Source organism: Engraulis encrasicolus, chromosome 10 (genome assembly GCF_034702125.1).
Source record: "Engraulis encrasicolus isolate BLACKSEA-1 chromosome 10, IST_EnEncr_1.0, whole genome shotgun sequence".
Lineage (NCBI taxonomy): Eukaryota > Metazoa > Chordata > Actinopteri > Clupeiformes > Engraulidae > Engraulis > Engraulis encrasicolus.
In genome coordinates, this window is record NC_085866.1 from 37,883,512 (window position 1) to 37,900,186 (window position 16,675).

The following is a 16,675-nucleotide window of genomic DNA, read 5'->3' on the forward strand; positions in this document are numbered from 1 at the left end:
AACATACAGGATGTAACTGCTTTAATTTGTTGCTCACTAAAAAAAAATGAAAATACAGTCATTAATGTTTTAACATTTACGCAGAAAAATGAGTAGCCTACTCCAGATTACAATCTCTTAGAGAGTGTCTGAGAAGGGGCCGTGTTGGCCCAAAACGTTTTGAAATTAAAAGGGATTAAAAGGGAGCTCATCAGTGTGCGTTTCATCCCTGCCTTACATGGAATGTTTAGATTTTGAGAGATGTACTGTATGTGAAATTTGACTGAAATCCTATACAGAGTATCATGATGTGCTTCAGTAGTTGCAGCACATGTTGACATGCATATTCCTTCAGGTGAAAAGTATAAATCACTTTCTACCACTACACAATTGACACCATCTACGTAAAGCAAATTTGTTTGTCTTGGCCTCATCAGAGACAACTAGAGTAACATTAAGGGTTGCCAGAACCATGTTGTGTGGTCAGATGACACCAAGATAAACAAATCAGCTTTTAGATGATGTCAAGCATGTATGGTGGTAAAAAGTGATTTGTATCAAGAAAAGTTACCGGTCTGTAAAATCAAACATGGTAGTGACACTGACATGCTTCGGGGCGGCTTTAATAATGTCAATTTGGAAAGCCATGTCAACATGTACTGTGACTACAGAAGCAGATCATAATTCTCTTTATGGGATTTTAACATAGGGTGTACTCACTTTTGTGAGGTACATTTTGAGACATGAATGACTGTATTTCAAATTATTTCAGTGAACAATAAATTGAAGTGGCTGTACAAGTTGTACGCTGGCTACTATTCATTGTGTCAAATCTACAGATATGTGAGGGTTGTACTCAGTTCGGTGACATACCATCCTACAATAGATAAGACATCTTACAAATGCTATGGCTCCATGACTATTTAGAAACATGAATGTCAAATAATAAATTGCCATCTTATGAACATGCTTGTTTCCAATTTCTCTGCAGAGCTCTGAAGTGGCAGGCATTTAAGTCAAAATATTGGATACATGGATACACTTTTGTATACAGTACATTTGGATTGCAAACATATATATATATTTTAACAAAGTCTCTGATCTCATGTTGACTATAATGTATGCAACACACTTTGAGACTTAAAGCACTTTCGGAATGCTCAAAAATAATGAATTCCTTCTGTGACCCTTTTTCCAATGGAAACAAGCATGTGCTACTCAAAGGGTTAGTCAGTGAAAGAGAGAAACACAGAAAAAAATGTTATACGTATATCAAGAGGAGGAGGGTATTGGAGGATATCACATGATATCAGAGGATATCACGCATAAAGAGTAGAGGGGAAGAAGCTGCCCATGGAAAGCAGAGGGATGCAGTGAAAGAGAGAAACACAGAAAAACAATGTTATATATCAAGAGGAGGATACTGGAGGATATCACGTGATATCAGAGGATATCACACATGAAGAGTAGAGGGAAAGAAGCTGCCCATGGAAAGCAGAGGGATGCAAGTGCACGCAGCCTCAGAAGGACGTTGAGGACACAGAACGGAGAGGAGAGGGCACAGGCTGAGGCTAGAGACCAGGGGGACAGACATGAGAGGACAGGACACAGCTGAGAGGACAGCTGGAGGTCAAGCCAGGTCAGGCCAGGTCAGGTCAGGTCGGCGTCTGTGTCACTCACTTCTCGTCCTCCAGCTTCTTCTTCATGATGTCTCTCCTCCAGGCGGGCATGGAGGCTAGCCGTGCCGCCTCTGCATCAGCCTGAGAACCAACCATACACACAGTGCAGGGGATGAGGCTAATTCATTGATTTTACACTTGTTACTTAGAGTAATATGTACATGCAGACAGACATGAATAACTGTTTCTCAGGGAATAAATATATGGATAGTAAATGAAATGGATAATAAAGGACTTCACCTTCTCTTGTAGTACATCTGCTGAAATGGTGAAGGTTGTATCTGTAGAATGTACTTTTGCTGTGTGTAATGTTTGCTATGTGTCCTGCATGTTATTTACACCCACATACAAGCATCATCTCTACCATTTTTGTTCTATCTCTGTCTTGCACATACACAAGCACAGACAGATACACATACGTGTACATGCTCATACGCACACAACATCCTGCATTGACATACAAAAATACACATACACACATGCTCTCTCCCTCACCCTTGTCCCCCCCACCACGTACAAACCAGGGCTGTAGTACTCGAGTCCGGACTCGGCCCGAGTCCGGTCTCAAGTCCGTTTTTTTATGGACTTGGACTTGTCTCGGACTCTGTATTGTTTGGACTCGGACTTGTCTTGGACTCGGACAATGGTCTTGCCAAATTAGGCTTTTGGACTCGTCGGGTCTGTCATTAAGTTTTGTTTAGAACACTGGCCATCATAGTGGAGCTTGAAATCCAATAACAAACAAGTTTTGTCTTCACATCCATGCCATATAGGTTATCTTCTAAGGTTCACACTATTGACATTCATCCTTTTCATTGTCAAACACTGACCGACATGTGACTCGGACTTGACTTGGACTCGAATCTTGTTGGACTCGGTCTTGTCTCGGACTCGAACCTCTTTGGACTCGGACTTGTCTCGGACTTGACTAGTACTGGTCTTGGACTTGTCTTGGACTCTACAAAGGTGGACTTGACTACAGCCCTGGTACAAACACACACAAACATACACAAACACACACACACACACACACACACACACACACACACACACACACACACACACACACACACACACACACACACACACACACACACACACACACACACACACACACACACACACACACACACACACACACACACACACACACTACTAGAGTACAACGCTAATCAGGTTGGTGTGTGTATAGAGCCGCCATCTTGGCCATCTGATCTTCTCCTGCGTCCAGATAGGTTACCCAAACCCGGCTCTCATCGGCCCTTTTCACTGCTCAGCCCTGGACTACTCGTGTAAGATAATACCCTGCCCCCTTAATTTTTTATCATTCCCAAGGGAATTACAGCACCAGAAAAGGGCCAAAATGAATCAAGACATGTGACAGGCAGGAAAAGCAACTAAGCAACTAGATCAAGCAAACATAAGAGAAGCATAAGGATGCTCAGTCACTGAGATAGCAACAGGTTTTATACTAAGGTTAGCATTAGCATGAAAGGGGTGACTTGGTGTTACATGAGCTGGGATTATGGGCGTGTGTGCCTGCTTGATAAGCAGCTTTGAATAAAAGCACAAGTGCACTTTTATCACCCGGTGCATTTCTGATGTGTTTAATAAGGGCTCAGCACACAACTGATTGTTCTGTGCTGTTTGTCCAGCGTTATCTTAGCCCACGGCGTGTAATCTAATATCCACTTTGTGTGTCAACAACTGCGCCATACCATCCCTGACCCCTACCTTATAAACTACTCTACCTGCATCAATGTAGCCTCTTAGTGCACGCTGTACCATCTGAAACACACTGTAATAGTCATTGAATGGTTAATTACCATAGTACTACTGTACTATGACCTAACACAGGGCCTTTAGTGATACACTACGACTCGGTCATTGCCATTCTGGTAACAGCAAATTAATAATGCCGTGTTTTAATGGGTTAAGGCATCACCTGCATATTTGTGGTTGGTTCACCAAGGCATGCACAGCTCTAGGTCTATGAAGCTTTGTGAGGCCAAATGTAAGGCTATGTCCTAAAAAAAACATGCAAGGCCCACCCAGACTCCTACTGACATTAGCTGCGTTCCATATATAGAGATGGGCTATAGTTACCCGTGTAACACCATACACCTGTAGCGACTGCCTGGAAGAGGACCAAAGGTCATCATGCTGATGTAACCTCATTACCCCCGCCGCTAAGCTACTGTCACAGGAGCAGCAGGGGACTCGAAAGCTCTTTGCAAACCGGTCCAACTTGCTAACTCACTGCTCACTTCAGTGAAATAAATTCTACCTGTTCACCTTCAGTGTTGCTTCTAGTCAGGCTAGGAGCAAAACAAATATAGTTTCTGAGCTCCCGAAAAATCGGGAACTCCTCCCACTTTGTCGTGAAGAAAATGACCAGTAGCAGACCAAGGGATGCAGGTCAATCATGCTGTTTGGGAAATGCTAATTGTTATGCTCTTGGTCAGGCCAAGTCTTGGAGAGATTTGAAAGTCGATGACAATCAGGCTACTTTTCCACATACAACCAGGCCGTGTCATGGAGTGCTGTGTCGAGCTGAGTGGTGGTGTTCAGTCATTCTGGTTTTTGTTTCCATTGCAAACGTATTACCCAGAATATAGTTGGAGTAAAGCTTTTGGCATTGTCACGTATAGCATTACTTTACTTAGGCTATTTGACTAGCGTAAGGCCGACAGATCTAATTATAAAAGTAGGTTATTAATTGTTGGAGCAACATCATATTTGGATTCCACAATGTTGATTTCAAGCTTCGATTTTAATTTCAAAGTAAAACTGTCAAACTAAAGAGAATTTTAAGGTAGTTTATCAGGTGTCCACCATGTTTTTTGATTCACAGGGAAGCTGACACACACATTTGTGAGTAGTAGGCAGCAAAAGTACCTGCTCAGTTCGGTTAAGCCAGCCGAAAAAAAACGAGGGCTAGTTTTCGAGCTGTGCCGTGTTGTACTTGGTTAATCAAAAGAGAATTAACGGTGGCCGAGCCATGCCGTGTTGAGCAGTAGTCCTACCGGGTAGAAAATGGGCAGTGGAAAAGGGCATGAAGAGATTTCATGGCGCCGTCTGAGCACGCATCTTCAGCAGAATAATGCCTACACTTCAATGTGGTCGTTATCTTTGTGTAGCAAATTATTGCAAAATTGTGTGTTGCAGAATATTGGAATTAGCAATGAATGGAATGACTTGGTGCTTCCCCTAGTTCCTGAAAATCCACACTGTCGTTCCAATGTATGTGTAATGACAAAAGACCAACAAAGGTCGGCGTCTGCGCCTGCACTTAACACTTGTGTATTGCTTGGTGCGTGTACTCTCAAAAAGTAGTAATCACTCCATTATCTTGAATGTATGTGTAATAAAATCTCAAAATGTTCTGAGACTTTGTATGGACTTTTTAGGAGTGTTTTTCAGCCCACAGACAGCGGGAGTGGTTGAGAGAGTTAATGACTCGTCCCACAGACAGCGGGAGTGGTTGAGAGAGTTAATGACTCGTCTAAGCATTGTTTGGCTAGTTAAGGTAATTCATTGACAGGAAAATGTTACATACGTAGTGTGCCTTTAAGTTTCAAGGTATGCACAACTATCCTTACAGAGAATTATAAAGCCAAACATCTCATTTTCATATTTTATTCTTATCTTCTTATGTATTGTATTGAAAAAAACATCAATAGAAACATATCACACAAAAAAACTTCATTTGAAAAATGTACACATTTAAACCCTTGTCAAACCTAAAAATGACAAACAACATATTTTGTGCCAAGTGATCCACTAAGCTGCCTGTTAACATATTTGAAACAGACATCTGGCGTGGATACTATATTTACTGGCAATTGAGCTAATGCTCAAAAATTAACGTGGGTTTAAATAACTACAAGTTGAAACGTTTTAAAACACTTAGCACTGAAATACACCATTTCATCACCAATGCATATGTGCTTTTCTTTCTGAACCAATGAAACCCGACGAGTACACTTTTTCCTTTTATCTTAATCAAACAACCTGAACATTACTAGCCTAGCGAGCTAAACCCCTACAGCTGAAAGCTGAGGCCACTAGGGGCATCTAGATTTCTAGGCTAGAACAGTACATGATTCCTGCTCAAAACGTTCATGTTGTAGCCTTTTCCTCATTTCAGACACAGCAACAGCACTGTGCCATGACAGAATCTGTCATGTACAGATATTTTGAGACAGATGGATTTTTACAGCAACAGGCAATTGGTCAGATGGCATCAGTCAGGTAACCTTACATGTTTTTTTTGTCAAGATGACATCGGAGAGCGTATTTATATGTATTTGTCTATCTGTAATGCTTCCTTAACGTCTTATAAAGATGATTATTTGTAAAAAATGCCCCTCATTTCTTAACGGAATTACTGCTTTTGCTCACCTCAGGGCTTAATAACAGATTGGTCAGTGTAATGTATTGTTGAAGTTATCATAAAAACAGCTCTTGAGCAGCAGCTCTGAAGAAATCAAACCAATTAGCACTTTATCCATTACTTTACATCTCTATAGCTGCCCTCAATGGAAAATAGAATAAATGTTGGTTTATTCTGTATATGTGATGGTTATACACAAAATGTATCCCACTGTGCATTCAAAGGCTTTCTCGTTTAAAATAGATAACCTATTTTATACTAGCACGTCTTGAACTACCACTCTGGTCATCTGATCTCCTGATCATTGAATCCGTGTTTTAGGCACTGGTCAGAACACATACTGACCCTACCCCTTCTTGAACCAACGTCAAGGGGTAGCCAGGATAATTTGAGCCACCTGTAACAGTAGCTTTTGTCCCCTTTCTACCTGTTGTTTTTATAAAATCTTAAATATCGAATAATTCTGCCTCTTTCTCTTTCCAAAAGGTGAAGCTGCGCTCAATATATCGAATGATCTCCTCATTACTAAACTCTTTTAGTTCATAGATAGTCTGGATGGTGTCTTCATTTGGCTCCTCACGCGGTGATGGTGCAGTGGGTTGACTAGGGGCAGTCTCAACCACAACCTGCACAGAAGGTTGGACCTGCTGTTGTGTGCTCTGCTCCTGACTGGGCGATGCACTTCCTGCTGTCTCTTGTGAAGGCTCTGCAGGTGGTGGAGGTGGCGGCGGTGGTTGTCCATCCTGTCCCGTGTCATGCGCGCCATTCACCACAGCCTCTTTTGCCACTGTGGGGGTTTCTGGTGCCTTGCTCTCTGGCACAGGTGTCTGCTGCTCTGCTTTCTCTACAGAGTCCTTCACAGGTTTCTGGGTGTCTGGGGGAGGGGGAGGTGGAGGTGCAGGCGGGTTAGGAGCAACTGATGCACCATTCACTGTGGTGGGCTGCTTTGGGACATCTTTAACTGGGGCCACTTCGGTGCTTTTCACAACCTCTTTGGAGGGTGCCGGTGCAGGTGCAGGTGCTGTTGCTGGAGGAGGTGGAGGAGGCACAGGTGTGGGCATTTGCTGCTGTCCTTCTTTCAGCAACTCGGGTGGAAGGACAATCTCTGAGCCGCTCAGCAACCCTCCACCCTCGGGGGAACTCCCAAAGTACTTCACCTTGACGTCCTCGAAGCTGTCGCACCAGTCTCGCTGGCCGCGCTCGATCGACTCCATGACCTCGCGGTGGAACTGCCGGATCTGCTCCCAGCTGTGGCTGCCGAGCCGGTCGAACATCTCGTAGCACAGGAGGTGCCGGAACTTCCTCTCGCTGCGAGACATGTTCATCTCCAGCAGCTGGAAGTAGCCCAGCATGAAGAGGTCGAGGCTCAGGCTGTCGTAGCTGACGGGTGCCCCGTTCACGTGGGGCAGGAAGTGCTCGGGCCAGTAGATCATCTGGGCACGGCTGAGCCGGCGGATCTGCCGTGTGGGCACCTGGCTCATGATGTTCCGCCAGTGCCCCAGCAGGTTTCCCACCACCTGCCGCTGCTTCATAAAGTACAGCAGCTTGTCATCCTCGCTCTGCACGCTATTGTCCATCTCCGACAGGTCAGCAGACTCGTAGCGATGGTACTCCTGGTGGCCTCCTACGCCCAGGTGGTTGTTGGACCTGTTCTTGGGCCTGTAGGATTCTGACATGGTGTACTTCCTCCAGTGCTCCAAGAAGAGGAAGACGATGCGCTCTTTGCGCATTTCTATGCACTCCTGCACATAGCTCAGGTCTGTTTGCACCTCTAAGGTGCGCGTCGTGTGATCAGAGTTTAGCACAGGTTCTGAGGTGGTGTCGTTGCCGTTAATGTGTTTCGTGGTGTTGCATGAGGATGGAGCAGCTGTGTTTGAGTTTGCATATGTGGGGGGCACATGGGTTGGTGTGATGATTGGTTCATCTACAAGAGGAAGGTTTGCGTACACATCGGATGGAGGAATGTGGTTGACGCTCGACTGCATCTCAGCAGGCGAAAGTGTCACTTCATCTTCCTGAATTGGCTCTGCATGGAACTTGGACTCACTGGCCACCGGTAATGACATTTTGCGCTTGTACACTCTGTTCGTCTTGTCATTCTCACATTTATTCTGGTTCTGGACTTCGTAGTTGGCCTTCAGGTTCTTCACGGAAACACCAAACTGCCTGAACTCCTTTTCCACCTCTTCCCTGCTTGAGAAGGACTGCGACCTGCCGATATTCCCTGAGGCCACTGAGCCAGCAGCCTGTCCCGCCTTGATCATGTTCTTGGCATCTTCGTGAGAGTACCCAGGAGCAATCAGATCCAAAATGTCTATCTCCTTCCCCCCAAGGGTGGCCAGCAGTATAGCCATGCTCTTGAGCAAGGTGGAGATCTTGCTGCACCAGGCCGGCAGGTCTTCAGCCTGCCCGTGGACCTGTTTGGGGTTGACGGAGAAGTGGTCGCGGTTCAGCGCTGCCGACACGGGAAGAAGCTGGTGCAACTCCTGTTCCAGCTTCTCCAACTCCTTCTCCACCTCCACCACCTTGTGCATGACAGTCAGGTTCTCGATCTGCATCTCTATGCGGATCAGGTCAGCCTCGGTCATCAGCTCCCCGAATGGCCCCAGAATGGCATTGTGAGCATGGGAGTAGTGCCAGTCTTGGTTTTGGTAGTACTCCTCCTTTGCGGCAAACTAGGAGTCAAAGTGTCAAGAGGAGACAAAAGAAGAAGGGGGGACAAGACACAAAAAACAGGGGGGGGGGGGGAGATGTGGCTCCTTGAGGTTTGCTGGGTCCAGGCTCACTTGCTCAATGGTGCACGGCACGGGCAACTTGTCTTCACCCCAAAGCATGCTAACATGGATTTAGTGGTGCAATGGCGCTGGCCTGCTAGCGTACCCAAGTTCACCGAAGTGACCGGAGGATCAACAGCTGAGAATAAAATTTGAATAATTACTGCCCTCGTGTGCAAATAAGGCGGGGTGTGCCTTTCAAGACAGAAGGGTTTTCAGTGTTATCAGTCACCACTACAGCACAGATAAGTTGAGTTGATTTCCTCATTTTTGCTGCTGCTTTTGAACTTTGAACTGAAGTGGTGAGAGTTGTAAGAAGCTGTTTGTTTCTTTTTAGGTGAGCAGTTTTAACCCTGCGGTGAGCAAATGAAAGCTTTTGTGTTTTTCGGCTGGGGGTAAGGTTGGTGGGGGGTGCATGGTTCAGGATGGCTGCCGGTGTTCAACAGGCAATCGCACACATGGCCATGTGACTAGGGCCCTCCCATCACACCACTGAATAACCATGTAATAAACTCAGAGCTCCAGTGTCCCATCCCCTCACTTTGGCCACTTAACACAACACGCCTGATTGTCTTTATGACCAATGGTCAAGGAACAATTTTGTTGGTTTTGGGGTTTGTTTTTAGGTTTCATGTTTGGAAGCAATATGGCCATTGCTGGGATGGGCAGTGTTGTCTCAAAGTGTTACTGTCAACGCACTCTTAAAACCCTGGCAGAGTCACTAAAATCAAATCAAGCCACATGGGATCAGAGCAGAAGATTCAAACAGCAAACATGCAAATAGAACACAGAACAATGTGCCCTAAAAATCGCAAGAAATCTGCTTCTGGTGACCAGCCAGTGAACAAACAAAATTCCAGACTAGCTTTGTTCTAAATGTGAATAAGTGTTTGTGTGTGTGTGTGTGTACGTGGCACATTAAGTGGCATAAGAAACTGACCAGTCCCCTCAGCGTGAGCAAAGTCTTAAACCTATCAACAAGTGTTGCCCAGGAACTGGCATGAGGTAATTATGACATCAATTAAAAATACATTAGCTGCGGAACAATGCACCTATGTCGAGCCAATTAGGTCAGAGCGCATTATAGCGAAGAAACAGTCATGCTGAAAGAGCACAAGTACAGAGTGTCCCAGTGCCACTTTCAGGAAACGAAATATGACAAACATACGACTCTTGGAGAGGAGGAAATGACGGCTACAGTGTACTCTGAGGCAATACGAGCCTGCCGTGCTTTCTCCTGTGGGGAAAGGGGCTTTGACCCTTTGGTCAAACGATATCCAAGCACAGACTTCAACTTCGACAAGAGCTCACAATATCCTTTACAGACATGACACCAGTTGTAAGCCAGACGAGAGCAAGGACAAGTGTAAACTTCGCTAAACAGTGCCATTTTCAACATCAAACACGTGAAGGCTGTCATCGATGAGAGACTATGAACATTTCACGAAGAAAGGGCGAAGAAATAAAATCGTGTGAAAATGATACATGCATAGAGTCACTCACAGCACACACACAATCGCACACAACCACACTCAAAACGCACACAGACAACGTCAAAAAGGTCGTTCCGTTATCCTCCCACGGGCAGCTGTGTTATGCTTCACATAGATTGTTTTCTGGCATGAAACCTGTCCTGCAGTATATATGGGAGAATATCTGTGGATTCCTAAACATTTGCAAAAGTGTGATAAAACTGTCTTTGGTGGATCTGTGTGTCTGGCCACTACAGAGTCTTGATTTCTCTCCTGAATATGTCTACCCATTGTAAGAGGTACTGTAGATGGAATGTGTCACCTTTTTTGTATGACTATGAACTCAATTGAACCCCCTTTTCCACAACTTGTTTAAAGAAACACTAATACCTTGTTCAAACTTGATTACTTCCAAAGTCACATCAACTTCTAAAAGGGTGTGCTTTTCTGCACAAAGTAAATATCGATCATCTCTGTTCTCTGTTGTTCATTTTGAGAGCCAATTCATCTTTTTACCCTGTAGACAAAGCCAAAGATGAAAACTATTCAGTGTTGCTTTAAAGCAGTTTATGGGGGCATGCAGCTCATAGCATTCAAGGCCACAGGATACACTACCTGCACCCCTGGCACACAGGGTGTGTGTGTGTGTGTGTTTGTGTGTGTGTGTGTGTGTGTGTGTGTTTGTGTGTGTGTGTGTGTGTGTGTGTGTGTGTGTGTGTGTGTGTGTGTGTGTGTGTGTGTGTGTGTGTGTGTGTGTGTGTGTGTGTGTTTGTGTGTGTGTGTGTGGCCGGGCTGAGAGGTTATGGTACTTGACTTACCTTGCGTTTATGCTCCTCTTCCTCCTGCATCTTGACCTGCAGTTTGCGCACCATCACCTGCCTCTTCCACTCGGGGATGGCACGGCCTTGCTCATCGTGGGTTGGCACCAGCGCCTCCACGTCCACCAGGCTGCCCTTGCGAGGCTGCCCGCTGCCCGAGTTCGAGGTGCCGTTCATGGCTGCCGAAGGCAGTGGGTCACTGCTGGACGAGCTGCTCATGCTCTTGGGCGTGCTGGGTGCTGTGGCGGAGCTGGCGCGGGGGGTGGTGGGGGTGGTGGTGGTGGGTGCCATGGGTGCAGGTTTGGGAGACGGGGTTGGAGCGTTGGATACAGGCGGGGATGAGTTATAAGTCTTCGTCGAGTGTGCAGCGCGCGTCTGAGGTGGTGATGGCTGGCTCTCGGGCTGTGGAGGACAAGGAAGTATGTGTCAAGTTCTGTGTGTGTGTGTGTGTGTGTGTGTGTGTGTGTGTGTGTGTGTGTGTGTGTGTGTGTGTGTGTGTGTGTGTGTGTGTGTGTGTGTGTGTGTGTGTGTGTGTGTGTGTGTGTGTGCGCCAATCAATGCAATGACATACTGATATAAAGCTCAGAGAACATGGCACATTAATATGGCATCATCAGGTTTAAGCAGAGGCAGACAAACTAGATTGAGAAAGTATAAGCCCTGCCATGTCTGTTTAGCCTGTGCTCTCATCACAGGTGAATTCACTAATCATGTCATCAACCCATGATTAGCTAGATCAATGAATTGTCAGAATAAATACAGTATGTAGGGTTATATACTTTCTGAATCTGTGATGTCCACCTGTGTTTAAGGGCTACACACCCAGTGAGACACTGATATAAAGTTAGGATTCCATATTAGAATGTGAGAAATTGTGACAGCAGCCAACAGAATCAGCCATGCAGTGATGCACTTTATATTTTCATTTTATGGATTAGAATGTACTGGTTATATTCATCAATCAGCATAATCCCACTCATTTTGGTTAGTAACATTTTCTTCAATAAACAATAGGCCTACAAATTGACATCTGAAATCCAAAGTGTTAGTAATGTAACTGTGTGAATTTAATTCCAATTTCAGTAAAACACAATGGGTTGAGTGATATTGTTTTGATGAAAAAAATGAAAAGTTACCCGGCGGTCAGACAATCTTCTTATAACATACCGCCTCGGCTGTCAATTGAAATGGAAGATGAACCGCAGTGAAAAAAGATGCTACCCTTTAAGTACAAGGGAAAGTAATAATGAAACACTATAACCAAAAGAAAGATAGGACCCCTGATATCAAATGAATCAAACTGTGAGGCACTTTAGTTTGGTGCTGTGGTACTTTAAGTTGTTCCAGGTCACTAAGGTCAGGCTAATGCGCTAATGCTTCCTGCAGGAACTGAGGACTGATTCATATAGAAAACAAAGAAAACTGCACATAGCTCAAACAAACGGTTTAATGTTTAGAGTAGGAATGTTGAAGCTAAGCTCAGTCCAACTGGCATTATACATAGAGAAAGGGGCGCAAACTTACGTATGTATAACTTGTGCATTTCTGTAAAACCATGAGAACAAATCCTAGGCTTAATTATTAATGTCGGGAAGCCTATTATCACCAAATTTCATATTATGGACCACTTGCACTGATGTTTTTACCTGGTAAAGTTACCCCTTTGTTACATTACGTCTATTTTGATGAGAGCACTTTTTAGTAGAGGAGATGACAGGAGATAACATTGTCGATAATGGGTTTGCTAACGCTAGGTCTCAACATCGTCCGTTGCTCTTGGCGACAGCCTTGCTCTAATTAGCCTCTTTGTTTAAGGAAGTAAATGTGTGCACATCCCACTTAGCTGGCTAGGTGCAGGATACAGTTAATCCACAATATACAGAAAAATACCCAAAGACTGCTGGCATTCCTATTATTTAAAAGACAGTTTCAATAGTTTTGTTTGGTTGAAACATCACTCTCTAATAAATAATTGGAATATAAGCAGTGCTACAGATATTTGTTTCTTAATTGTGTAACTGGGCTCTCCCAGGGCACTGACGTACATACTACAGGGAGTGCCCATGACTTCACACACACCTCTTACGTACATATGCCAGTGAGTAACTAAGGAGGTAAACCTGGTCGTCAAGATGGGCAAACACCAGCTAGTCAGCTGTTCTGTTACTACGCTGAGGTCACTCTATTGACCCAACCCAACTGGCGTCACTCTAACAAGCTCGGGGGCCCCACACTGTGCAGACACTGTTAGCAGACAATCTAGGTGGCCTATTTACAGAGAGACCTTTTAACACGACTGTATTCATCTCTCCCATAGCATAGCTCGCTTAGTTTGCTCTGTATGCTCAGTCACCCATGCGACTCCATTCATTCATCATTTGTTCATTCAGTTATTTGGCATAGCGGCTAATGTTCATGCACTACCTCATAGCTCTGTCTACCCCTTAATACAGTGCCCATACCATCCATCACCATCAACTCATTTAAACTCAGTTGAGTGTGTGTGTGTGTGTGTGTGTGTGTGTGTGTGTGTGTGTGTGTGTGTGTGTGTGTGTGTGTGTGTGTGTGTGTGTGTGTGTGTGTGTGTGTGTGTGCGTTTATACTGTAAGTGCATGTGTGTATTTGTGTGTGCACGCATCTATGCGTCTGTGTATATGGCCTTGCATGTGTGTGTGTGTGTTTGCGTAGCTGGACCTACACTGCCAGGGTTGCTGCTGTTGGAGAAGACAGTGGTGTATCCTTTGCTCTGGGGCGTTGGTTTCAGGCTCTTCCCTGCTTTAATTTCAGCCAGCAGCTCTGAATTGTCACCGGTGGGGGACATCATGTTGAAGGATTTCGAACCTGAGACAAAAGGCAGAGGGGAAAGTGAGCCTTACGGACACACAGGTGAACGAGTGAGAAAAAAAAAGAGAGAGAGAGAGAGAGAGAGAGAGAGAGAGAGATAGGCAGAGAGCGGGAGATGGAGAAAGAAAGTGCCCGACCCGCTGAATGACAACAAGCAGACAGAAAGAAGCGGTGTGTGGTTAAATATTTTATCCGTCCGGCCCAGGGTGATGGGGGGACAGGGAGAGTGCACACCAAACAAACGCCACAATGGTTGGTGCACATCCACATATTATGCAGACACATGACAGAGGTAATGGCTGGTATCTATTACCAGGGCAGGAGGGCACCAATACAACACAATGTATAATCCCTTTCGAAGTTAACCCCGCAGGTGAGGTCCACACTGTACTGTATGCCCCCAACATCTTCTACACACATACACGCATCATACACACTTCACACTCACTGAAAAATAAAACTTACCATTCTACAGTATTCAGTAAAAGGCTGTATACTTTCATTGTATACTGTATATGTAGTAGTATATTTCAGTTGAACTCCTAAGAGTGTATTAATGCACTGTACTGTATCTCACTGAAAAATAAAACTTAACATTGCAAAGTATACAGTCAGTGGCTGTATACAGTCATTGTATACAGCAACATATTTCAGTTGAACTTCTAAGGGTTGAATGATGGTAAGGTGTGATGCTGATTATCCATTTTAACAGTCTAATCGCATTGACCCTTTTTTCCCCGCATCAAGTGAAAAATATGCCACAAACTAGCCAATCATAATCAGCTTAGGTGCAGCAGTGCTCTAGAAACTGGCTTTATTTGGTGCTTATGCATAATTCTCAAAACAAAAGGCGCTTGTGTTATGCAGGTCAGAGCAACATGGAAAAGAGGACATGGCCAGCTCTTTCAATGAATGTACCGACAAACATGAATGACTTTACATATTTATTATGTACCATCACGTACAACTATACCAACACAATATACGGCTCCAAACAATGTTTCATTGTGAAAGCTCACGTCTAAAGCAGCTTCTTTTCTGTTAAACTTTCAACAATAAAGGGTTACAGACGATGCAGACACTTTAAGACAAGTAGACGCGCCAACCGTAACAAATATACACATGCTCGACTTAACGGTAAAAATAGATCACACAATCCCTTTAAAAATGCAATATACTGTAATCTGATACCAAAAAGTCAACAAAAAGTCAAAGCCACTCTATCTGTTTGAATCCTCAAATGTTCCTCCACTTCAAACACAAACTTCCTGCGTCACAAATGTACGTCTAAGTTGAAGCTACTGTATAAACAAAAACAGAAACATGTACATCACCTGTTGCTGAGAAAGGAAAACTCCTCTTTTTTCTATTATTCACAAAAAGAAAACCCGTCGCACTTTTTAAAGCCGGTGTACTGTATGTGTCATTCCAGCCTTCATACCTGAGGGGGGGAAATCTTCTTAGCCGCACCACCAACCCAGACTGCTTTACTGATCGCCCGCTCTCTTTCACGCTCTCTCTCTCTCTCTTTCTCTCACTCTCTCTCTCTCTCACGTCTGTGAGTCCAAATTCCCACACACCCCTCCTTCTCTCCCCCCTCTCTCAACCAGCCACTTGCATCTATTGGGCTGCGTACGTAGAAAGAGAAAATGAGCGTAACTCTTCAAAGCCCAGTGTGGTACAGTGCAGTTGGGGGAAGTCTAAAGGAATCAGGATTAATTGGCAGTGACAAAGAGCGGCAGCCAAATTGGGAATGGATTTAAGCCCAGGCTTTCACCCCACTAGGTTCTCTCTCTCTCTCTCTCTCTCTCTCTCTCTCTCTCTCTCTCTCTCTCTCTCTCTCTCTCTCTCTCTCTCTCTCACACACACACACATAGGATGGTGGCATCGTTTGCCCTAGGATTAGGAGACAGTTCACACACATACGTATATGCACAATGCACACACAGACATGCACACATGGAGACACACACATTTCATAGCCAGTAGCGGTATACATACAATGACACACACACACAACATCCACATACATACAGCAGACACGAACAAACACACACACACACACACACACACACACACACACACACACACACACACACACACACACACACACACACACACACACACACACACACACACACACGCGAACACACACGCACGCACGCACACACACACCTCATCAGTAATGGGGCACACAAGGTCTCTGTGTGAACCGTTGCCAAGCCTTAAGAGGTCATAAGCTTAGTCTTTACTTCAGCAGCCAATAGGGATTTAGGAGCAGGACTGGGACTTTCCATTCCATACCATAACCATGACCATTCCAAACCATGAAAAAAACATCACCATCACCATCATCATCATCATCATCATCATTATTCGCCAGTAACATGAAAATATTAGCCAGGAATCACCCTGTTACTGTAAGACAGCTGAGGGCTGTGGGTGGAAACAAAGCATTGTCTTTACAGTTCAAATTGCATCTGCATTGTCTTGGCCACTGCTATAACCCAGTGGTTCTCAAACTGTGGTGTACCACCTCTCTGAATAGATAGCTACAGTAGGCCTATAGCTCTCTGGTGGTGCGCAGGGAAATTCATTCTTTCATACTGCATATTGAATTGAGGGCTGATGACGACTCTTTCAGCCTATAACGTCTGTTTGGTACCATATTTTGTAATATTAAACTAAAAAATAATCTGAAAACATTGTGCAT

The 16,675-nt window shown here is 44.6% G+C and overlaps 1 protein-coding gene across 1 annotated transcript in view; it reads right to left on the minus strand.

Moving 5' to 3' along the window:
- The window catches only part of espn (espin), an 84,005-nt gene that overhangs the window by 4,095 nt on the left and 63,235 nt on the right, over nucleotides 1-16,675 (minus strand). The window contains exons 10-13 of the mRNA XM_063208821.1: nucleotides 13,817-13,959; nucleotides 11,119-11,520; nucleotides 1,660-1,739; nucleotides 353-361 (exon numbers count right to left, since the gene is read on the minus strand). Of these exons, the coding sequence (XP_063064891.1) occupies nucleotides 353-361; nucleotides 1,660-1,739; nucleotides 11,119-11,520; nucleotides 13,817-13,959 (634 nt within the window). The remainder of the gene's footprint in view (nucleotides 1-352; nucleotides 362-1,659; nucleotides 1,740-11,118; nucleotides 11,521-13,816; nucleotides 13,960-16,675) is intronic.